At 52.7% G+C, this 23,563-nt stretch overlaps 4 protein-coding genes across 11 annotated transcripts in view; 1 reads left to right on the top strand and 3 right to left on the bottom strand.

Moving 5' to 3' along the window:
* The window catches only part of USP49 (ubiquitin specific peptidase 49), a 32,653-nt gene extending 25,004 nt beyond the window's left edge, over positions 1–7,649 (bottom strand). For 2 of the 5 annotated variants that reach the window (XM_033009361.2, XM_033009364.2), the window contains exon 1: positions 5,670–5,761. The gene's annotated coding sequence lies outside the window, so the exon portion shown is untranslated. Of the gene's footprint in view, positions 1–5,669; positions 5,762–7,223; positions 7,292–7,468 lie in introns of those variants that run through there. The other 3 variants (XM_033009362.2, XM_042799950.1, XM_042799951.1) reach the window with 3 other exon arrangements.
* A 2,027-nt stretch (positions 7,650–9,676) lies between these two features.
* On the bottom strand, positions 9,677–15,586 carry MED20 (mediator complex subunit 20). Of its 3 annotated transcripts, XM_042800071.1 has the most exons (4): positions 15,508–15,586; positions 15,218–15,372; positions 13,526–13,779; positions 9,677–11,881 (listed from the first exon to the last, which is right to left on the bottom strand). In XM_042800071.1, exons 1-4 carry the CDS (start codon positions 15,519–15,521, stop codon positions 11,666–11,668), a joined length of 639 nt encoding a protein of 212 aa, XP_042656005.1. In that variant the 5' UTR covers positions 15,522–15,586; the 3' UTR covers positions 9,677–11,665. The 3 variants fall into 3 exon arrangements, with proteins under 3 accessions (XP_042656005.1, XP_032865394.1, XP_042656006.1); XM_033009503.2 differs by lacking the exon at positions 15,508–15,586 and having other exon boundaries at positions 15,181–15,283; XM_042800072.1 differs by lacking the exons at positions 15,218–15,372; positions 15,508–15,586 and adding an exon at positions 14,099–15,154.
* Positions 15,587–15,610: 24 nt separating this feature from the next.
* BYSL (bystin like) lies at positions 15,611–18,698 on the top strand. The gene is made up of 7 exons (XM_033009504.2): positions 15,611–16,012; positions 16,095–16,263; positions 16,357–16,495; positions 16,827–16,960; positions 17,101–17,261; positions 17,742–17,844; positions 18,071–18,698. The coding sequence occupies exons 1-7, from the start codon at positions 15,742–15,744 to the stop codon at positions 18,417–18,419; spliced, it is 1,326 nt and encodes a 441-aa protein (XP_032865395.2). The 5' UTR covers positions 15,611–15,741; the 3' UTR covers positions 18,420–18,698.
* Positions 18,699–20,261: 1,563 nt separating this feature from the next.
* The window catches only part of CCND3 (cyclin D3), a 46,638-nt gene continuing 43,336 nt past the window's right edge, over positions 20,262–23,563 (bottom strand). For both annotated transcript variants that reach the window (XM_042799977.1, XM_033009421.2), the window contains exon 5: positions 20,262–22,120. In XM_042799977.1, coding sequence (XP_042655911.1) covers positions 21,959–22,120 — 162 coding nt within the window. In that variant the 3' untranslated portion in view covers positions 20,262–21,958. The remainder of the gene's footprint in view (positions 22,121–23,563) is intronic.

A 23,563-nucleotide genomic window follows, 5' to 3' on the forward strand; every position in this document is an offset into this window, starting at 1 on the left:
TAGCTGAACAGCTTTTAGTACCTCCTTTGTACTTTTGAAAGAACGATTAAACTTCATTAAATCCAAGCTAAAGGCTCTTTCTCACAACTCCAGTGAATACACAGTTAGTTGATTTAACTTTAAAAAAAACAAAACAAAACACCACAACCCAAAAAACCCCCCAGAACAGTAGAGTTTCACATGGATTTTTTTAAGAATAATTAATAATATTCTAAGTCTAAAATACTTGTCCTTAAAATTAAAACATGTTTTTCATGTTTGTGTGGTTTTTAAACACACACCCCCCCCCCTTGGTTCTCCTCAGATAGAAATAACTACCCAGATCAACCTGCTCCTTCGTACCCAGCACGGCTCTTCTGTTCCCGTTACAATTCTCCAGCTGCAGAAGACACGACCAATTCTACAGAGACAGGCAGTGAATCCCTCCTGTACAGCAACCAGCATATATTTAAATGTGGCTTGTTTTTACATGAAATATGCCAAATATGATACCAAAAATTTCCATGCCATCAGCGAATGGTTTTACTACACGCCAACAGAGTAATGTAGAAGCAGGCACTAAGCAGGTATCTGAAGTCACCCTTTCAATGTCCTCCTCTTCCTCACATTCCCTTTGGCAGCATTAGTAAGGAAAGCGAGAAGCTGTCTTTCCTCATAGTTTTGTTTCTTGGCAGAGAGTGGAGATATTTAGCCATCACTCTCTCCATTTAATCAGAAGGGAGCTAGCTTGGTTCAACACGCTGTCTTAATTCCTTGCTTTTGCCTTCGACGCTTCCATGAGAGGAGGCATGGATGGGACTGTGAGGAGAGAAGAAGTTTCCCCCAAGAAGCAAAAAGAAAACCACCCTGTTAACTCCTAACGAAGGTCACTGGATAGAAAAGCTGGAGGCATCACCCCCCCGAGAGCGCAATGCTGAAATGATGTGGTTTAGTCGCACCCTGACAGCTACAGGCAGCAGATTTCCTTGAGTTCCCAGCCCAAGCAGCCAGCCACTGATCTACATCCCCATCAGACAACAGGGTTTTTCTTTTTAAGTAACACACAATCCAAGTCTCGGTTAATTCATCGTTAAGTACCCCTCTGGCTAATACTAAGCCAGCCGCAATCTCCAAATTAGAACGTATCACTTTTCACTGGTTGTTAATGATTGGAATAGCTCTAAGCATCCAAAAGCAGATCACGTTGTTCAGTTCGAGCAACACAGCTATAGGTACATGCACACACACAAATATATAGACATACAGTCTGTTTAAATCAATCCTTAATCAATCCAGAAATCCCACCAACTATCGTCAAATATTAAAACCACACAGTGAACGTAAATGCAAACCCCAGTTAGTCAAAAAATACATCAAAAAAGACATTAGCTGCTCATTTCAGTGAGCTACACAAATCTGCAGGGGTGAGGGGGAAGGCAATCATGCTGAACTGTATTTTCTAAAGTTTAGTGTACAAAATCATTACTTGTTCTGATAGACTACAGTTCAATATTTATGCAGTTAATGTTCAAGCTAGGAGTCAGCCACAAATCTCTTCAATTTTCTTAATACACAAGGCACTTGTTATTCAGCTGGAACACATTTAATATACAACATTATGTGAAAGTCTAAACTATCTAAAATTAGTGGATAAAGTTAGCTTCAGCACCAGGCAAGAGATAAATCGGGCCCCACCACACCAAAAGAAATTATTTAATATAAAATACAGTTTTGCTGTTTGAAGAAAAGGAAAGCACATTTGTCACAAAACTTTTCGGAATGGAGTCAGGCTTAGAGACACTGATCCCTTCCAGGAAAGTGAGGAACAAAGCCGTAGCAGTACAGAAACACAAGCCAGCACAGGCTGCCCTTCCTAGGATACTCTTTTAGTATTTCTAGCTAAAGGCTACTTATCAGTTCATCTGCATACCCACCTAGCCAGGCTGCAAAGACCCTTCTTCCGTACTGTTTTTATTTAAAGTTCAAAACCCTGAATTGTCTTCAGAGGCTTTTCATAGCATGAGAGAGAGGGACAGAATGTAATTATAGGACAGTATTTCTTAATCAAATCTAAGCCGCCCACTGAAAGTGAATGAGAAAATATGGTTGCAAGGCAATGCTTCTCAATCAAGTGGACGGATTTGCCTTTCAGAGTGAATAAGGGAATGGAGCTGTGGTCACCATTTCTTAATCAGCTCAGCTGATGTCCTATAGAAGATCTCAATGGAGGAACACAGCTGTGGCCCATAACTCTTGACTTGATCTTCCATGGTTTGACTGAAAAGCCTGAAAAGAACATAAATGCACTAAAGCTTTTTCTCCATTAAATTGGTTCTTTCAAAACTGCCACTGGCTTCACCCAGAGGGGGGAAAAAAAAGAAGCTTCTTTTTCAGTACACTTGGTTAGAGGTTGAGTGTAAAAATATCATGATATATACTACACACCGGAGTATACTATAATAAACCAAACTATTATTTTCTTTTAAAGACCAAGATGAAGCATGTTATGCAGTAATTCCAACCTTCTGTAGGGATTCCTGTGTCTGAGTATGTGGTTTTTGCTTTGGCTAAAGCACCCTTTTGCATTTCAGTTAGCAAAGTTACAAAAGAGCAGAAAAACATCTCCTTTGTCAGAATTTAAGAGTACATTTGTCATGACTGACATGTTACACAAGATACATTTCAAATACACTCATACTAACTTTGAGCTGCCAGATCCACATATTCCAGTTTTCTGTCTCATTTGAAAATGTGGCTGAATTACACAGCCAAGGCAGTGAGACAAGAAAGCAAGTGTACACACTGTGGGGAGGAACAAGGCGAAAAGCCTCTGTTTTTCTATTTTCTCCATAAAGTTCTTAAAAGGACAGACTTCCCAGTGAATTACATTATAATTACCTAATTAAAGGAACTTACCTAGTGAGCCACCTTTAAAAAAATCTCAAGGTAAGCCCCGAGAAGTTTGCCATTTTCTGAGACATTTCATACTGATCTTTGTAATGTGTTGGAGGTGTAACAGTTAATGTGCGCTTGTTACCATCTTGTAAGCAAAAAGCTAATTAACAACACCTAACTCAAAGCAGACAAGTTTATTTTTTTCCTACCTATTTTATGTCCACTGAAGATACTCAATTCCTAACACCGTAGCAAAAAGTAAAGGGTTTTTTTCCCCATTCAAAAGCAGCAGAATGCAGTGCAACAGAGTGTGCATTTTAATTTGCATTTTCCTCAATACCCTACAATATGAATTACTGCAAACATACAAATAATTAGCTTTAGACCACTTGGAAATTATTTCCCTATGACTCTGGCAAAGGACAGAATCTCCACCTCCGTTTTTACCTTCTCTCCCCTCAATCCCACTTTAATCTTTTTGTTTCAGTGGCGTGTTATAGCTGCTCCGTAGCTCTGCTGCCAGTTACGTGATGAAGCCTGCATGCTGGGGCTGTAATTCAATGGCTCGCAAGCCACATTCGACTTAACAGCCTCGCATGAGCCATCTTTGATCTAAAGTCTAATAAAAACAAAAGTGAAGAGTGTTAGCATCGGTATACATGGAGATATGAACAAACAACTAAGCCATTCTGATCTATAAATCAGATTTTAAAATGCTAGTGGTTTCTGTTAAATAATTTGTTGAATTTGCTTAGTACACTGCAGAGCGACGATTCGTTAAGGGTTTTACGCTAACGAGAATAGTCTTCCATTCACTGACATTGAAGGGGGGGGCTTTTTTTCTGTACAATGTACTCGCATCAACTCAACAGCCTGTTCATTGTGGTTAAGTGTTTAGGAAAGGTGAAGTGTTTATACACTGAGCAATTAACAATAGGCTGCTGAGACAAGAACACCTCCCAAGGTTTCATTCCCCAAAGGAAAAAAAAAAAAAAAAAAAACACACAACCAAAACCAACCCTTGATGAAATATTCAAGATGAAAACCACAAAGGTTGTTAAACAAAGTGAGAAACTTCCAGTGTGTCTCCTCTGGGGTGGATTCCTGCAGAAAATAAAGGATTGGGGGGATCTTTTGGAGCACGTCCCACCATGCAGCTCAGAGCAAGCTGTCACTAGAGCTATCCCATACCTTCCTTTTGCCCCATTTGATCTTAATTGTTGTGCCCAGTTACAGGCAAAGTTTTCAGACAACTTATCCTAGTATCTCTCTATTCATGTCTAACAGACAATTTTAAAACAAAAACCTTAGTTTTGTTTTGACTTAAAGCTGAGGTCAACTTCAGAAATCCTTTCACACTTCCCCAAAACAAAAAACGCATGTGCAAGATTTCACATGTACCTTATAAAACAGAAGCTGAACTCATAGTAGTTCCATTTGTTAGCTATTCTAAATCTATCCACTAACATCATCTAAGGGCTGAGAAAACACTAAATTTCACTTTATGAGTCCCAGTGGAAGTCCCAAGAAATTTCAGTATAAAAACAGCTAACAAAAGACAAAAAAAGGCTAATAAAAATAGGATCTTAAAGGACACATTCAGTAATTTATGTCACCTTTACCTCTAGAGAAAATGCTTCTTGTCACTCGTTCTTAGGTGCTGAGACAAACCAGTAACTACTTTAAAAAAACCCAGTTAACAAGTAAGTGTGTTTTAGCACTGAAGAAAACAACCTGCAATGTCTGATGTGGACAGAGCTGCAAACAAGCAAACACCAAGCAAAAGGATTACGATTAGTCACAAGAAATCCACTGCAGCAAGAAACTGCACTCAAGGCTTTCACACCAGAACCAGAGAGGCGATACACCGAGCTAAATGTGCCCTTTTTTCTTTTTTTCCATCAGCAGTATTCCCATGATTAATGGTACAACACATGAAAGACAAATCCATTGCTGTTCCCTTTTGAGTTTACCAATACAAATACTGATCAGACCAAGCACGGTTTCATTTTGCAAGCCACAGCACGCGAGGCTTATTCACAATTTCTCCATTCTTACAGGCCTCCAGCGTGTCTTGTCAACCACAGGGCTTTCTACCACATGCAATCTGAATCTCCGCAGGAGCTGCGGTGACAGATTCTTTACTAACGATCTTTGGACACACAACAGCTATATAAATCCCCAATCTTGACTTACTAGCCCTAAGTCTATAAACCGCTGCATATGTGACTATTGTTAAGCCCTGCTCCTGAATAAGCAAAATTCTTTGTAACAAACAGAACTTGCACAAGACCAAGAATTATTCCAGACCTGAAAAGCTGCCAACTTCAAAACGCCCTTTTCACTTGAAGTCAGATCGTATTAATAGGAAAATTAACAGGGGAAAAATAAACAACTGTTTACCGTTTCCAGCCTCATGTTTGAAAGCACACCTAGCTCAGAGACATCAAATGCTGCTCACGTTTGGCACATCATTTTCAATATTTGCACCTAGCCTATCTTCAAAGCATTTAAAAATAACACCAAATGCTTGTTGCCCTCTCCTTTTTTCTCTTTAACATCATACCAACATATCTGACAATTGTTAAACAGCAGCAACCCCCAAACACAGCTGCCAAAGGCAGAGCAGCAGAAATTCAGTGCAAACCCCAGCGCTGCATTTACTGCCGGCTGTGGACAGGGTGCAACTCCAGACACTTCCGAGAAGAGTGACACTCGTTTAATCCAAGGGCAAGTTTAATCCACAGCGTTCACACCCACACAGAGTTTTTATATTCACAGTTCCATCGATTTACCCGCTCTCATCCTCCTCGCTCCTGCAGCTCTTTTTCCTGTCCCCATTCTCACGTCCCAGCCGTGTGTTTCCTTTTCTCAAGCAGCAGCTCAGACTTCATCTCCCCCGACAGCCCCCTTCCTCCCCCATCCCGACACTTTATTTTTGCTTCCAGCCCCACCTCCCTATCATCCCTTCTAATCTGGTCCCTATTTTTGCCTTGCCTTCGCACAAGAACAATCGGTACTACTTCAGGAGAAGCTCCAGCCGAAGTCAATTAGAGTTTTTCCTGGGCTGAGGAATCAGTCACGCCTATCACATCTCTCACCACACACTCCTTAGGTTCCAGCGAGCATCTTCTCTGAAGCAGCAGTATATAAAAGGACCCAATTTCGCAACATTCTGCACAAGATGAGCTCAGTGACTTCAAGAGCTCACAGCATCCTTCCCTGACTAAAAGTACAAGTGCAGCTCTGAAAAGTAAAGACACTTTTCCCCCCCTTCCTCATATATTTCAGAATAACTGGGTGCATTCATCACGTCTGTCAATACTCTCCCGCTGACTACACCTGGAGCTCAGGAGCTGTTCAGACACACAGATCATGCTTCTCTTTCCTACATACAATTGCACGTATCACGATTTACAGGTGCCTTTCCTAAAATTAGCAGCTTTTCTAAAATCGACTCCTGCTTTTAGAGGTTCATACACTTAAGGAGTTATTTTCTCTGGTTATCAGAACATTTGCAGGAGGGGATATAAATTGCTGCGACCCCCCCCCCGTGCTTCGAATGATGTTTAAAAGGGGATTTTAAAGCACGCTTCGCTGCCCGAAGCGGATGCTCGCCATCCACAGACCTAAACCCAAGATGCCCCCGCCCCCCCCCTTATTAACTTCTGCTGTTTACCTTCGCGGCAGGCAGGGAGGACACAAACCCCACAGCTTTTTTTTTTTTTTTTTTTTTTTTTTTTTAAATAAATACGAATCAGCACCGATTTTCCCCATTTTCAAGCCTTCTCCTCCGTCCACACCGCCCCCTCCCTCCCCAAAGAGCAGCATGGGGGTTTACGGAGGGAGTTTTTTTAAGGCGAAATCCCCCCTCCCCGCCGGCAGCAAGGCCACGACCCGCGGCACCCACCCACCCACCCACCCGTGGCGGGACGCGACCCCCGGAGCTGGTGTCCCGTCCCCCTCCCCCCGGCCGCCAGAGCCCCCTGGGAGAAGCCGGTCCTGGGGTGGGGTGGGGGGGTGGGTTTGGGGGGGGGTGGGCGCTCCCGCGGCCCCCGGCGCCTCAACAAAGGGAAAGTTGCGGAGCCGCCGAGGCGGGCGCGGGGTTCCCGCCCGCAGACAAAGGCAGCGGCGGGGCGGGGGTCGGGGTCCGCCTCAGCCCCTCCGCCGCGCCGCCCAACCACACCGATGGGGGGCGCCCTTTCCGGGGGGGGGGGCACCCCTCTCCCAACGGGGTGCCCCCCCCCCCCCAGCCCCTTGCCCCCCTCCGCCCTCAGAGGGGGGGGGGGGGGGTGGTCGCGGCCGTGTTTCCCGCCCCCCCCCCCCCCGCCAACGGCCCCTTTATTTACCGCCATCATCAGCACGCGCGAGCTGTCACCCAGCGCGAGACACCCCAACGGCCGCCGGCCACGCCCCCTCCCCGCCCATTGGCCGCCCGCCGCGCCCCGCCCCGCCCCGCCGTTGGCTGGGGAGCACGCCACACAGCGCTCCCGCCTTCCCCCCCCTCAGCCGCCGCTGCTTACGCTAATTCCGTAAAGCAGAGCACACACCCCACACCACACACCCCGCCGCGCTAACGGCGAGGCTGGCGCACCGACGGACGTCGTTTGAGCAGTCTACGCCGCGGCAGAGAGAGTTCTGGCGGAGCTTACGAACTCTGCGCAGCCGCTAGGAAGAGCCCTGCAATGGCTTACGGTTGAGGAGCGGGAGGGCAGCGGCGAGGGGCGGGGCCTGCCCGGGCCCGGCCCCGGCCGGTGACGTACCGGGCTTTGTGAATCCCGGGCTGAAGTTTGGTTGAGTCACAGGAGGGTGAAAAAAGGATGTTTCGGAGACAAAGAGACTCTTAAAGGGGCAGCGCGGGAGGTGGCGCGTTCCCGCGGGGCCCCTGCGGTGGCTGCGTGGGGTGGGAGATACCCCACAGGGACCCCTGAGGTGACAGGGACCCTGAGGTGAGGGGGGAAGGCACCCCACAGGGACCCCTGAGGTGACAGGGACCCTGAGGTGAGGGGGGAAGGCACCCCACAGGGACCCCTGAGGTGACAGGGACCCTGAGGTGAGGGGGGAAGGCACCCCACAGGGACCCCTGAGGTGACAGGGACCCTGAGGTGAGGGGGGAAGGCACCCCACAGGGACCCCTGAGGTGACAGGGACCCTGAGGTGAGGGGGGAAGGCACCCCACAGGGCCACAGGCATTATGACGGCTCACAGAGCCATACTGGCCTTTGCCAGTGGTCACTCGAAGGCCACATGCTTGTCATCAGACCAGGAGCCATGACAGGATGGAAACATGTTTTGTCAGAGACAAAGGGACACCAGCGCTGAGGCTGGCGGAGAGGCCTGTCCCTAGCAAGGGTTAGCCACGCTTGGGAGTCACCTGAACCCACTGGGGACAACTCACTTTTTTTTTTTTTTTTTGCAGCCTGCAGGAGGTACTGTCGAGGACATGTCAGGGAGCAGCAAGTCCTGCTCTCTGTGCAGCACTGAGCTGGAGCAAAACTGCAGGCAAGCAGTCATGGACCACACACACAGAGCACAGGTCAGCAGTGCCTCTAACTCTGTTCCTTTGTACAGATAAAAAACTGGGTTTTTTTCCCCCCTCATCTCCCCGTAAGTTTTGAGGCAAATCACTGCAATTTACTGCGACAGGTGGGAGCCTGTTTTCTTCTGCCATGGCACAAGGACACTCCACAGCCTTCCAGTCTGTAAGCTCCTTCACCAGCCAGCCTTCCCACAAATTTCACTTGATGTGAGCTGTCATCCTTTCTCTACACCTTCCCTTTCTGATCAGTGTCTGGTCTGTTTTGAACCCACACCTGCACAGAAATCCACAGTCACACATCTCTTAACTCTTCAACAGCTCCCCACTGCAACGAGCCCTCAGTCTGTAATGTCTGCTAAGAATTAAAACTGAAGATTAATGAGGCTCTTACGTCCTGACTCTCTTTGTAAAGCTTAGCAGGGTGCAGCTGCTATGTAAGTACTTCCTCATAAAAAAAATGCCACAGTGCAAAACAGAACAAAAGCCCACAGTATCCTCAGGGTGACAGTGAGACTTGGACTCTCTCTGCCACTGAATCATTGGTGACCCTGGTAACGTCACCCAGCCTCTACTTAGAGCTAGAAGGGGAAAGCTATTACAATGCAAGGCTGAGACCCACATCCCCAAGATCCTTGGTCCCCTCTAGACTAGACTACAACTCAAGGAAAGCAACAACACTGCCAGCGATTTTGAGAGGTGCAGAAGCAGAAAAAAGGATCCGCAGTGGTACAGGACTACAGCTTGGCCACCTCTCCCTCTAAATCTTGCATTCTCTGAGAAAACACTGGGGAGCAACAGGAAAACGACCTTCCAAGCCATGCCTTGACAGGCAAAGTTAGGGTGGTTTTCAATTACACTGGCTCAATCCATTAATGTAACACAACCGAAAGCCCCCTGAAGACTTGTTAAGGTGCAGACTAGCGTGTTCGAAGCCACGTTAACTTGCCATATTGATGCTGGGGGGGCAGAGTGAGGAGGATTACTGCAGCTAATAAGATTGAGAAACAGTCATTTTGTCCATCAAGAAAGTAAAAAGCCCCAGGGTAAAAGCAGCCCCTCATGGGTCACAGAATGCAGTTACAGCATCGACATTTTTGCCAAGACATAAAGGGCTAAACCCTACCCATCCTCACACGCATGGAAACCTACTGACGTCAATGGCTGTAATGGTGTAATTGAAGGCAGAATGTAGCTCAAGGGGTCCCATTTTATTACTCCAGGAACAGTACAATGTATTAATAAAAGCACAGAAGTCCCCAGAGATTCCAGCACACATTTTATGTTTTTAAGACATGTGACCAGAGTTTTGACATCTCTGGTTACAGAACGCATCTTTCGGGAATTAATAAGGCATCAGCAACATTCAGCATGACTAATCTGATCATTAAAGGGGGATTTTTTAACCTTAAGACTTAAAATGGGAAACAGGACAGAAGTAACTATCCCTACAAAGACTGCAGTTTGTTTTCATAAGTTTTCCCAGCCACACTTAACTATGTAAAACAACAGCAGGTCATATTCTCACTGAATTTTCATCACTGAAAATTAATAGTCCCACTGAAATCAGTGCACATGTCATGAACTTGAGCTAAGAGTTACAAAAATTCAGTATATTCAGCATGTTGGAATTTCTAATACACTTAAGGTACATTATACCATTTATTATGGCTCATTAACCAGATCTTTCTGGACGCAGGGATGATTAAATTTATTAAATGCCCACACTAAAAGCTCTAAGCACTCTAACAGTTAATTAGGTTTACAGGTATAAATGATAATCACGGAGATGTCATATCTAAATAACTAGTTCTCCACCAGTCAGCAAATCAAGTAACAAAACAGCTTCTTTTCCGCCCACTACTTCAGAAGGAAAAAAATCTATTTAGGAGAAATCTAGTTCTGTTTTACTTGCTCTTCAGCCTCTTCAAGACCCATGTACTGGCAAAGAACCCACAATATTTTCTGCGAGCAAGATGCACACTGCTTCTTCACGAGGAACCCACTGTCCTTGCAAATCTCCCTTCCTAAAACCATCCTTAGACCTTCTCTACACCCGCCCTTTGTGTCCCAGACACGAGCTGGAACCCCGCTACACACAGCCTTCCCAGGAACCACGAAGGAAGCTCAGCGCAAAGGTCAGTGGTTGAATGAGGGTGTTTCTGTGTATTCTGAGACAGAACAGGGGGTGGAGCAGTGAGGAGAAGAAAAAAATGACAGCTACGAGCCAGATAGATACTGAACAACTAAAACTGAGGGGAAAGATAGCTCAAAAGGGATCTAATTTCCCTGGGTTTCCTGCTGTAAAAATAAATCAACACTAAAAAAAAAAATTCAAGTGCTATCATATCATGAAGTCTCATGATAAATTTTTGGCTCTTATTCCCCATATCCTTCCTTACTCCATTAAATCTGCTGAAGACACCAGGATTTCTCAAATGAGAAATGGTGTGCAGAGATAGGACATTTATTACCTACCTTTCAAACAACGAGATAAACCAGTTGGTATTCTCTTTCAATGCATGAGGGCTCCTGCCAGGCTTATTTATTTATTTATCATGAGGCTTCATCGGTATCGTCTGAGAGGTAGAAGATTTTAATACTCCCATCAGATATAAAAGATGAAGGCAAGCTAAGAACATATCCATAATAGGAATGCAAGAATTCCTGTGGATTTTGCCACAGGGAAATTAGTTTGCTTCAGGGTTATACAGCTCCTGAACCAAATCAGAGATAAAACTGCTGAATAATTGTCTCCACGCAACAGAAAACTTCAAAAGCTGTAAACAAACAAGACAGCACAACACTTGCTGTGCAGAAAAGACGCCATCTCCTCACAAAATACAGCTTTTATTTCGATGAAAAATAACAAGACAATTTAATGTCAGTATCTAAAAAAAAGTTTTAAAAAAAATATCTCATGTAGCTGTTTGCAGTCAAGGAAACTGCCTTTTCATGCATTTAGCTGGAATTTCTCCTTTTCTCTTCTGCTGATGAACAGCAATCCCCTGAACAAAGAGCTGCACAAAGAACCATCAGAACCACAGGCCCGATCCCAGACACGCTCAAAACCAGGAAGGAGGACAAGAAATATGCACACCATTCAAGACCTTTGCTTTGAAACAAGGGAAAGAGACTGAGAAGAACAAAAACCTTGGGCTGCCTCCAGTGTCGCTTTTTGGAGGGACTCCTGATCCAGATGGGCAGGCAGAAAAGACGATGCAGTCGCTCTAAACGGGGCTCCAGGGAGTCCTTTCATCTGATCCCCGCTACAGGCACCTGCTGCTGCTTGCGGATCTTGTTGAACAGCTCCATGTACTGAACCATCGTGTCCGCTGGGCTGTAGATGCTGTCGTGCTTGGTGCCGAACACGGACGGGATGCCGGGAGTGTGGTTCCCCATGAAGCTCTGCATGAACTCCATCAGCAGGTTCCAGCAGTCGTTGGCTATCACGCAGGGGCAGTACTCCACCTGGCAACAGAAACCACAGCCCTGAAGCTCGTGGCAAGGGGTAATAACCACGCAGGAGGCAACACACCTTCCTCCCTCTGCCTCACTAGAGAATGCTTTTCATAACAACATCTGAGAATATTTAGCATATAACAAGGATGGGCAAATATCAATGAACAGGACATGCTGGGATCACACAAGCAATCCCTTCAAAAGGCTAGGGGACATAAAAGGTACCCTATAAGGGCATTGCTTTTATTAAATCCCCAGTAGTGGAGGCTCTGGGGGGGGTTCAAACGTCATGTTAACTTTACCCCACCCAAAACCAAAGTTAATTTCTACATGCTGGTAGGTCTATGACTCGACTGGCTGTGACATCTTTCAGAGGTGTACTAGGAAAAGCCTTGGGACTTAAGGACTAAAAATGTTTTACTAAATATGAGTCTGGTCCCAAATCAGGAGTAGATCCTAATGCAAACCCTAAAAAAACTACTACTAAAACAGAAGTAGCCAGACTGCCTGGAAAATCTGGTCCTGAGCTCAAGTTTGGGGTAAAACAAGCTTCTGTTTAACCCCAGGTCAATAGCAACCCTAATGCTGCAGTATCTGTGTTTATGGCAGTAAAGCAGTAAGTCATTTCTCAATCCTCCCTGCTGGCTAGGAACACCTGCCTGATTAATTGTATAGCTGATAATAGGATTAGTGTGTTCAGAAAAAACATAAGCTCCAATTCTGAAGGACCTTTAAGCATGTAATTCTCAGCTATCTTGAAGACTGCTAGGCACCGATATATATAGATGAGTGGAGTCTGACCTACTCTGCTTTGCCCTTCCCATACCAGCACAGCCCAGCTCCTTGTCTTTTTCTAAGACATTTTTCAGCCCAGCTGAGGCTTGTCCATGGCTTGTGAGCCTTCGACTCCCACTTGCACTCAGCCAAGCATCTCCCCAAATGCCTTCCTAAAGCCTCCCGTGCCCCTTTGTGTATGCGGAAGGATCTCCCTTTACAGTTTGCTTCAGCCTCTGTCCTGTGAAACACCCATCAGCAGCTGGCAACCAACGCTCTCGAGCCTCAGCAGCAGTCACAGCACCGAGCAGAGGGAGCAGAAGCAGTGTGAGGGCAGGCTTTGAGCCCACGGTGCACCCCACAGTGCAGCAATGCAGGTCAGCACGCCACGGGGCAGGACCAACGCCTGCCAAAAGCTCTCTGGTGAGGAGACCATCTCTACACCCTGTGAGCAGAACCTGGCGCAAGAACCCTGCTCTCCTGGGGCTGTGTTTGCTTGAGAAGGAGAAAGAAAGCAAAAACATTAATATGCTTATTAACCTGAAGTGCGCTGCTAGCCTTGTGCATCAGGACTTTAAGCAGCTTTTTAGTTTGATGGCGTCCCTTCGGGGTTTTGTTTATTGACACTTCAATGACAGGCTTTTCCGTAGCTGCAGCTGAGCCCCAAAGTACCTGCCTGAATTAAACCACATTGTGAAAAGCAGACACAGACCCTGTCTGCTGCATACCTGAACGCACCTAGTACAAACCACCAGCAATGAGTAATACAACCGAGACACAATCAAGACACAAAAGGGATGGGGGATTTCTTGTCTAGCCTCCAACACAGGATTTCCCTGTCTGTAGTTGTACTTCATATCCTTCAAAGACGATTCTTACCTCCACAGATATCCCACGGGCACTGGGCCCCATTGTAACCGTGCCCACCTTCACCAAGAAGTCACAGTACTGGTAGCGGGTGCCCCGGCTCTCTATCTTGTTTGCTTTGGCATTTTGGAAGAAGCCTTTCAACTTCACCATAAGGGTGTCAAAGTTGGCATCTGCTACGAGGCAGGGACCGTTTTCAAAGAGAGCGAAGCAGCTGAGGGGATATTCGGAGTTGTGCATCACGTACATCAGCTTGCCTGTCTGCCCTGGAATAAGCAATGGTATTTGGGCTGTAAAACCAACAGTCCTGCATTTATATGTGCTTTAAAGAAGCATCTGTTTTTTCATTTGTAATTCTCGTTGCTTTAATTCCAGGGTTCTTGCTCCACTCATACACACTTTATGTTATGCGGCTGTTCAGTGAATGAATTATACTTCCTTCTTCAGATTTAAAGGGGAAAAAAAAAAAAATAATCTTCTGCAGCCCAAGGGTAATATGCCAGCACGACTTAAGGACCGGAGGGTGAACTGGAAGTGAGATCCCCAGCAGACTGGTGGAAGGAGGGGTCAGCCAAGGGCACCCACCTCCCATCCCTGAACACAGGGCTGGGCATCTGCTGACTGTCCTCCTGCCAATGGTAACTGGAGGAGGGCTGGGCTTTGTCTCTCCTCCCACTCACCCACCAGTCCTGCTGGGGGAGGATGTGCTGGGACATGCTCTGGAAAACTGCGTGTCCAGAGAGGACGCGCCTTGCTTGTACCATGCTTTAAAATCTGGAAAAAATTCTATTTATCCACGTAGGCCACGTAGTCTTTCTGTGCACGTGGCCGTGCAAGTTCCAGCTGCAGAAAAAAGCAGCAAAAAGCCACTCTGTTAGCTTCAGATGGATCTGATGTGCCCCATCAGACAAGGCACATCATCAAACGGGCTGAGCAGAGCCCTGAGGCCACACAGGCTCAGTGCTGCCTCGGCAGCAGCAGATCCACCACCGAGACGTTCACATGAGCGTTGGAAAACGCTGCGAAAACTGAGGAGTGCGCGGGGGGGGTGAACTGGAACGGCCCCTCAGGCCACGCCATACCTTTGAGCTACCCTTTTATGCCGTGCTGTGCCAGGAGATTTGGGGTCCTCTGAGCATGTCCCTTAAAAACAGCTGGGTCATTTCACACCTTAAGCCCCCCCCAGGAGCTGTTCCCCACCGCCCCGGGAGCCGGTGTGCCAGCACCAACCCCTTGGAGCCGGGCACAGCGGGCAGACGCTGCCAGCCCCGTGCCCGCCCTCTCCATGGCAAAATGCAAACTCCAAAGCAACAGGAAAAAGCTTCGCAGGAAAATACGCTGACAGCAAAGATAGGCTGCGAAGGCTCGAGTGGGGAATCCTCGAAGCAAGGCTTCCCCCGCCGCCGTGACAGCCCCTGGGGCTGGGAAACCAGCATCGGCGCCGGGATGAAGCGGCACAGCCCGGCGCTCGCTGCAGCGGTCGGTGCCCGGGGATGCTCCGTCCCCCCCGGGGATGGAAGGGGGCTGGCAGGAACCGGCGGAGGAGTTGTTCTGCAGGCAGCGAGGCGGCCGCTTGCTCCCCACAACGATAAATAAACCAGCGGGGAAAAAAACCCTCGGCCCTCCCGGCTCTGGATAACCCCCCCCTCACCGCGGCCGGGGCTCACCGACAGCCCGCGGGGGCCAAACGGCGCCGGCGCTGACCTTGGCTGCTGATGGTGGAAGCGGCGGTGTGGTAGGTCTCGCAGTCCACGCAGAAGGTGCCGTGCTTCTCGGCCCCCAGCAGCTCCAGTTTCCGCGTCAGGATCTCCACCGTCTGCTGCACGCTCTTCCCCTCCGCCACCGGCACCTGCGCCACGCTGGAACCGGGGACGGGACTGACGGGACCCGCCGGCAACGCGCCGAGACCGACCGGCGGCTTCTCCCGCGTGTCCCCCCCCCCACCCGAGGCGGTTCCCCGCGCCGCGCATCCCCCCCCGCTCCGCCGCCCTTACCAAGTGACCCCCATCTCTTCCCCGCCGCGCCGGGACGGAAGCGCCGCCGGAAGGGGCGGGGTTCACCGGAAGGGGCGGGTTCACCGGAAGGGGCGGGTTCACCGGAAGGGGCGGGCCCACGGCGCACGCGCGGCCGGTGGCGGTGAGGGAGGTGTTGGCAGCACCGGGCCGGGCCTCGTCCCCCTCCTTCATCCTCCCCCCTTCATCCTCCCCTCACCGCTCAAGCCAGGCGCCATGCCCAAGGCCCGGCGGCCGCGGGGCTCCGTCCCCGGCTCCGCGTTGCCGTTGGCCGAGCAGATCCTGCAGGACGCGGCCCCGCGGCCCACGGCGCGGGGGAAGCGGCGCGCCGGCGAGGAGGAGGAGGATGAGGGGGAGGAAGGCGGCTACGTGGACGCGCGGCTGTCCCGGCGCATCCTGGAACAGGCGCGGCGGCAGCAGGAGGAGCTGGAGGCCGAGCACGGCCCCGGCGCGCCCGCCGCCCCCAAACAGCGCAGCACGGCGCTGGGTGAGCCCCCCGGTTCGCCCCCCAACCCACCCCCGGGTGTCCGGGCTGCGGGGCCCCGGGCTGAGCCAGCGCTTCCCCGCAGGCCTGGCGGTGCGTGGCCCCGGCTCGGAGTCAGACGAGGATGATGAGGAGTGGCCTTCACTGGAAAAGGCGGCGGCAGGACGGAGCGGGGAGTACGGCGGAGAGGTGGCGGTGGACCCCGAGGACGAGAAGGCCATTGAGATGTTCATGAACAAGAACCCGCCGCTGAGGTGAGGACGCGGTGGGAGAAGGGACGGGGCGGGGGCTGCGGCTTCCCAGCACGTTCCCTCCCTCGACTCGCACCCCTCCTGTGCCGGCCCCAGGCGCACGCTGGCGGACATCATCATGGAGAAGATCACGGAGAAGCAGACGGAGGTGGAGACGGCGCTGTCGGAGGTGTCGGGCTGCCCCATGCCCCAGCTTGATCCCCGCGTCCTGGAGGTCTACAGGGGTGTCAGAGAGGTGAGCCCCAAGCTGTGCTACCCCGGCGTCTGGCAAGCACCCTGCTGAGCCCCGCAGCCACCGCCTGTGTGCCTACACTCTCTCAGCCTGTCACCTGCACAGGCGCTTCTCTGGATTACCTGCAGTTTGTGTAGGATCGGTCACTGAAGGGCCCAGAGGGTTTCCGGGTGACCAACTCCTGAGCAGCATGCTCAGGATGGTCCTGGGATAGTCCTTTCTTACCAGAGATGCAAAGGGAGGGGACAACTTTCTCCTGGTCGTGAGACAAGTCCTGCAGCCCTGCTGTCAGTGCCTGCATGTCACAGCCTGGCCTGTATCCCTGTCTTTTAAGGTGCTGTCCAAATACAGGAGCGGGAAACTCCCCAAGGCATTTAAAATCATTCCTGCCTTGTCCAACTGGGAGCAGATCCTCTACATCACAGAGCCAGAGACATGGACAGCAGCTGCCATGTACCAAGCTACCAGGTAAGATCATCTCTGGGAGCAGATGATATGAATAAAAGAAGCAAAAAATCCCACAACTGGAACCAGATTTACAAAATACCAACCTGTCCTCTGCTTGGCCTCCTTTCTCCAAACCTCACTTTGTGCTTTGCTTTTCCCAGGATATTTTCATCCAACCTGAAGGAGAGGATGGCCCAGCGGTTCTACAACCTGGTGCTGCTGCCGCGCATCAGGGATGACATTGCTGAGTATAAGCGCCTCAATTTTCACCTCTACATGGCTTTGAAGAAGGCTCTGTTCAAGCCGGCTGCCTGGTTCAAAGGTGGGGACTCCTCGCTGTTCCTGCCTGGGAGCCTCTCGCCATCTGGGTAGCTCAGCAGGGGCACGTGTTGCTCCTCCCTGCCCAGCGTGACAGGACACTATCCCCTGCGTGGCCCTGGGGGCTCCGTGGGGAGGAGGAGATGTGGAAGAGATGCAGGGAATCCCCCAGGGCGGATGAGGCAGGCAGCTTCCAAATCCCCAGGGGTTTGTGCTGTGCGATGAGTGCCGTAGGCTTACGCAGGTGCTGGCAGGTATTTGGGTTCTTTTGGAGGTTGGTGGCAGGTTCCGAACTGTCTCGGGTCTGATCTTGGTCTTGTCTGGCAACCTGAGGTGGGTCAGAGCTAGTTCATGGCAGAGAGATGCTGCGGGCGCTGTACCAGCAGCTGCTGGAGGAGCTGTCACCTCCTGGGGGCAGGAGAAGGGGCTCCCTCACAGGGTTCTGCCTGCTGCGATTCAGAGATGCCCGACTCTTCCCCCTCAGGAATCCTCATCCCCCTCTGCGAGTCGGGGACCTGCACGCTGCGGGAAGCCATCATCATCGGCAGCATCCTCACCAAGTGCTCCATCCCCGTCCTCCACTCCAGGTAACGCACGGGGAGGCTGGGGGCGGCGAGAGGGTCTCCTTTAGTGACACCGGCACAACCCCTCGGGTCGGTCCCTCAACTCCTCCGGCCATCTCGGAGGTGGGGGCGGTTCGCTCGGCTCCCACCGGGGTTGAGGTTCAGGGCTCAGTGCCGGGTTTCTCCGATCTGTGTCTGGGTGCCCCCGCCCGGCCTCGCCCCCACCTCGGTGCCCGCTCCGTCCCCGCAGCGCGGCCATGCTGAAGATCGCCGAGATGCAGTACAGCGGCGCCAACAGCATCTTCCTCCGGCTCCTCATCGATAAGAAATACGCCCTGCCCTTCCGCGTGGTGGATGCCCTCGTCTTCCACTTCCTGGCCTTCCGTACGGACCAGCGGGTCCTGCCCGTGCTGTGGCACCAGAGCTTCCTGGCCTTCGCCCAGCGCTACAAGGAGGACCTCTCCTCGGAGCAGAAGGAGGCTTTGCTTGAGCTCCTCAAGTTCCACAGCCACCCGCAGATCTCGCCGGAGATCCGGCGGGAGTTGGTGAACTCCAAGACGCGGGATGTGGAGGGGCAGCAGCCCGTGGCCGTGGAGTGAGCAGGGAGAGGCAGGGAAAAGCTCCAGCCTGACCTGCTCCCGGGACGCTGCTGGCTGCAGTTGGGAGCCCAGAGCGTGAGCGAAGCTGTGCAGGAGCATCCAGCTCGAATCCTGCTGCTCTGGGTGGGCGCTGGGGGCTGGCTGTGCCCGTCGAGCTGGACCCTGCTCAGCCCGGGGCGAGGCCACTCCGTCCCCACCCAGGAACCTGCTGCCACCAGCACCCCAAGGGAGGGTTTGGCTTGTTCCTGTATTAGAAAATAAAATCCAGGTGGCATCCCTGCCCTGTCCCCACCTTGTCCTGTACCCAGCAGGTGGCAGAGCAAAGCCACCAGCCCCGGGGCTTCTCGCAGAGCTGCCGATGGGAGTCTGCACTGCTGCTGCTGTCCCCAAATTGCAAAGGGAGACGGGGGGGGGGGGGCATTTGCTGTGCACCCCCTTTGCCCTCACTGCACTCTGCCCTGAGCAGCCCCTGCACAGTTGGGCAAAAGAAGGGAGGAGGGGCAAGGCTGGGACCCTCAGATTGTTCTCACAGCCCAAAACCACTTATTTTTTTGGGAAGGGCCTGGGGGAGGAACCCCACAACCTCCTGTTGCTGCTTGAGGGTTTCCCCCAGGGCTCGGTTGTCCCCAGGCAGGAGCGAGCTGCCCTGGCGCGGCCAGTGCTGGCAGGCGGGCCAGCCCGGGGAGCGTGGCTGTGGGCAGGGGCAGCCCAGCAGTGCTGGCAGCAGAGGGGAAACCCTGGGGGGGGGGGGCTGCAGGGGGCAAAAAAAATTCCTCTAGAGAGCCCCTCTCCTTTCAGGGGGTGGCTTCTGATTCCCCTCATCCATCTACCTGGACACCCCTCAGCCCTGGGCCCTCGTTCCTGCCAGCACCAGCCTCATTGCTGCCACCTTGCCTCTAAATTGGCAGCTGCCTCCCCATCCCCAGGGATTTTCCCCCAAACCCTCCCCCAGCTGCCCCCCACTGGCTTTGCCTCTATACTCAGACAAGGCTGGTGAAGCCACGGGGCCACGTTTGTGGCATCCTGCCCAGGCACACGTGCCACCTCTGCTGGAAAACCCAGCGGGGACTTCTTCCCCCGCCACCCCCCCGTGTCTCACCAGGCGCTGCGCTGCCCCCGGGGGATTGGCGATGCTGCAAGGTTGGCACGTTGTGAGTACCCCTGAAACCAGCCCAAAGTCCTGGGGAGGGGGGAGAGGAGCCCCCGCAGCCTCCGCTGCCCGTGCGGAAGGCGGCTGCAGCTCATCTCTGCATCTCTCCAGAGTTGGCACCTTCTCCCGTGACGGCGGCGGGAGCAGGAGCCACGTGAAGCGGAGCAGCACGCAGAGCCCGGCCGCCCCGGCTGGTTGCGCACCGCAGCGCCTTCTCCTTGGCTTCCTGATTTTGATCTCCTTTTCTTTAAAGAAGCCAAAAAGCCGATGAGAGCGAGAGATAGCCCGGGCTCACGCCGCGTACCCAGCACGCTCTCAACCCCCTGCAGCACCGCTCCAAGGAGGCTTCAAAAGCTGCCGGGGGCGGGAAGTCGCTGCCTCCTCGCCCGCAGGAAGGTTGTTGGGTTCCACGTTCACCCGTGAGCTGCCCCACGGCCTCGGCCGGCGCGACACAGCCCACAGCCGCTGCAGCATCGCCCCTCCACCTCCCGGCGGGGTTGGAGCTGCCTGCTGGGGTCCTGCCTGCCCGTTCCCGGTTCCATCCTGCTCTTGCAACCCCAGAGCCTCCAGGAGCAGCCGAGGAGATCCCCCAGCTGAGGGGGTCCCACCCCAGAGCGGTTCGGGGCCAAGGCAGGAGCTGTGCCGGGACAGCACCGAGCAGATCGCAAAAGGAAACCCTTGAGGTGGTCATGCTCATTTAAAATACTTTATTGCAACATCATACGGTCCTCTGATTCTCCCAGCAGCGGGACTCTTGCATGGGAACACCAAAACCTGTTTACACTTAAATTAAAACTCATTTATATATAAAAATTTTTTTTCATTTTGTACAGACAGGCTCCGCGCACCCCCCAGCCCTCCTGCTAGCAGGAGTCAGCAGCAGATGGCTCTTCTTGACAAATCAGGCTAGTGGAAGAACAGCAGCCCCATTTTTTCCCACCTGATAAGACTTTTGTTTCTAGTGGCATCCAAAAAGGAAGATTTCTACCTCCTTTTCCACATCCCCCACGGGAGGACAACAGCCACAGATCCACGGGTCCAGAGGTCACCAAGCAGCAACAGTCTGCCTCCCGTCCCTGCAGAGTCTCTCTGGCTTCTGGTTAATACAATTACACTATTTAATGGTTTTCTCTTAGAAAAGCAGCATTATTTTTTTTTTTTTAAAACACTTTTTATAAAAACTAACAGACAGGATCAACAACAACAATACAAAAAAATGCAATAATCGCTTTTCAACTCAAGTGCGCAGCAAGTTTTCCACCCTATAAGGACACACCTCGGACCCACACGGACATAATATGCAACGCAGCCCCCTCCGGAACACGATCCGAGATCCCTGCCTTGGAGGAGTGAAGATGCATTTCGGACTATAGCAGCACATTCAAATGTATTTCTTAAAACCTAGTCTGATGTCTAAGCTACCTAAAAAACCAACCAGCTTCCAAGTGAGTCTCCCATTGCCCAGGGAGCGAGGGAAGGGGACGAAGGGGGAAGGCACTTTTGGAAGGAGACGAGACCAGCATCCAGGCCCCACACCAAGGAACTGCGAAGTCTTCCTCCCTCCTCATTTCCCAGCAGTTAACAATAAATTAAGCAGCCTCAGTGGGGCAGCGTAAAGCCAAGGGGGATTGTGCCCAAGCCTCGCTCAGGAAGCTGCTCCCCACGGCGAGGACTTCTCTTCTGCTGTCCACGCCGATGGGGAGCAGCACGTCCCCCCAAGCAAGCCAACACCCCACAAACCCCAAATCTAACGGCAACAAGAAACAAGCCACATGTTTCCCCTCCAAGCAGAAGCAGCTACGCCACCCCCCCACCCCCCCCAGGAGCCCCAGCAATCTGGCACGAAGCAATTGGGACCAAGGGCCCAACAAGCACCTGCTCCCTCCTCCAGGACCCCGGGTTCCCTCTCGTGAGCCCCGCGGGCCCGTCGCACCCCAGCCGGGGGGTTAGAATGGTTTTGGTCACGCAGGCCAGGGAAGGAGGCTCGCTATCCATCACTGACGGCCCGTGCGGGGCTGGAAGTCATCACAGTGAACACCCCCAAGGAGACAGCGAACAGCAGCCAGCTGGGCTACGAGGAACACGAACTGAGAAACATTTTACAACTTCATTTTGGGTCCTGCTCCCCTTCCCCAGCAATTCTCGCGCCCTGTCACCACGAAAACGGTCGCTTCACCCCTGCCACCTGCAGAAGCTGACGAGCAGCGTCGAGCTTCGCCTGGCGAGCACGGATCCTGCTTCACGCTCCCGGGCGAGCGGAACAAATCCTCAGCAGGCGCCCGATGGAGGGGGCTGGCGGGGGGGGTAGGGGGGATGCAGCGACCTTTCGGTGTCCAGGGCGAGGTCCTGCTGCGGCGGGGCCGGGCGGCTCGCGGGAAGGGGAGGCTGGTCACAGGTTGATGTCCGTGACGTCTGTGGGCGTGCTGGTGGGCTGGTTGGCCGGGTAAGCAGCAGTCTTGGCGGCCCTGTATTCCCGTTGGGTTTGGGACGCCTGTTTCAGGCCCTCGGCTAAGGCTGCCTCAATCTGCTCCTGACAGGCTTTCAGGCAGTCCTGCGGGAGAGGGAGCGAGACAAGAGGCCTCAGTTCTCTGCTGCTCCGAGGTGGGAGCTTTATAAATAGCTCTGAGCAGCTGCTGGGCTACGACTCTGGCCCCCGGAGCATCTAAACACGCAAGACAAAGAAGCCTTTCTCCACCAAGGGGCATCTCCACCTTCTCCGTGCTCTAGGGCCCTCCCTGGGAGAAGCCCCGCGCTCTGGTTGTCTTCTCCCCACCTCCCTGCTTGACCACGTCCTCGAGGAACAGACGTTGTGCCCACCGGAGCTTCCCGAAGCATCCGGGCTCGTGCCTGGACGCAGCGTGTGATTTCAGCATCGCTGCAGTCAGCTGCCGCCGCCCGAGAGGGTAGAGCAGAACAACTCCGGGTAAGCCGGTACCAACCTCCACAGCCGACCCCGGGGGGGTCCCCCCCGCCGTGTGCGGGTGCGCCCGGGGGCCGCAGAGCCCCCCCCCCACCTCCCTCCTCCCAGAGCTCGTCGTGGTCCCGCATCTCCGCGGTCACCCGCTCGCTGCGCGCAGCCCCGCGTCCTGCCAGCCCTGCCCGCCCACGGCGGAGCCGGGACACGGCGAATCCCCGCTGGGTGCCCGGGCTGACGCACGTTCCGTCGTTTTGGGGATCTCGAAGGCAGCTGGACCCGACTCCCCCGGCTCTAGGCACGTGTTCCCTACCACGCCACACACCGTCGATGCTGGGTCGTTAGAATGATGCAGTGGCCACGTAGCTTCTCGCAAGGCTTTTACCCTCCTGCTCTCCCCCCGGGGAGTCCTGCGTCACTCACCCGCACCTTCCCGGGGAACCCAGCGCTGGGGGACGAACCAGTCCCACAGGCAGGAAGGCGCAGGGGACTGCAAGCAGCGACGTAGCGCTTGTAATAAAAGCAAACCCCGCTCCGTTTTCTCCCCACACCACCTCTAACCAGAAGAGGAAACTCCTCCACATCGCCACCAGAGCACGGAGAGCCACGGGAGGCACTGCCCACGGGCATACCCCGGCCGGGCTCTCCCCGAGGGGTAAGCGGTGGCATTTCACACCTCGCAGCCGGAGCCGAGCTGGACGCCGCGGGCGCTCGCTGGCTACGGTCACACACCGAAATCTCTTACCAGGAATCCGCTGCCGGTTCTTAGAAACTGACAGAGGATGTGGCGAGCGAAAATAGCAACGCCCACCTCCCCTTCCCCACGCCGCTTCCCGTCAGCGCAGCCTCCAGCCTGCAGCCCCGGGCCGAGCTCGCTGCAGGGCCTCGCGCCACGGCCGGCCCGTCGCCGGCCTCTCCGCAACCGGGTTTTTCCATCAGCAACGGCAGCAGGGATGCTAAAAGCTGCCTTGGCCACGGGCAGCCAGGCTCTTCTGCTGCCTGGTGAAGCCTCAGGGGTCTGGGGGTGGAGGGGGGGGCTGCCTGGGAGGCAGCTTGGTTTGCCCCAGCCCGCGCGTGCTC

The sequence above is a fragment of the Tyto alba genome, unplaced genomic scaffold (genome assembly GCF_018691265.1).
Source record: "Tyto alba isolate M040663 unplaced genomic scaffold, T.alba_DEE_v4.0 Super-Scaffold_30, whole genome shotgun sequence".
Classification (NCBI taxonomy): domain Eukaryota; kingdom Metazoa; phylum Chordata; class Aves; order Strigiformes; family Tytonidae; genus Tyto; species Tyto alba.

What these genes read in the sequence shown, in the direction of transcription:
- MED20 (XM_042800071.1), bottom strand. An exon ending in TTCCACCATCAGCAGCCAAG is followed by an intron (nt 13,780 to 15,217) that starts GTCAGCGCCGGC and finishes TGCTTATTCCAG; the next exon opens with GGCAGACAGGCAAGCTGATG. An exon ending in CCCGTGGGATATCTGTGGAG is followed by an intron (nt 11,882 to 13,525) that starts GTAAGAATCGTC and finishes TTCTGTTGCCAG; the next exon opens with GTGGAGTACTGCCCCTGCGT.
- BYSL (XM_033009504.2), top strand. Translation starts at nt 15,742, where the DNA reads ATGCCCAAGGCCCGGCGGCCGCGGGGCTCCGTCCCCGGCTCCGCGTTG. An exon ending in TCTACAGGGGTGTCAGAGAG is followed by an intron (nt 16,496 to 16,826) that starts GTGAGCCCCAAG and finishes CTGTCTTTTAAG; the next exon opens with GTGCTGTCCAAATACAGGAG. An exon ending in GCCATGTACCAAGCTACCAG is followed by an intron (nt 16,961 to 17,100) that starts GTAAGATCATCT and finishes TGCTTTTCCCAG; the next exon opens with GATATTTTCATCCAACCTGA.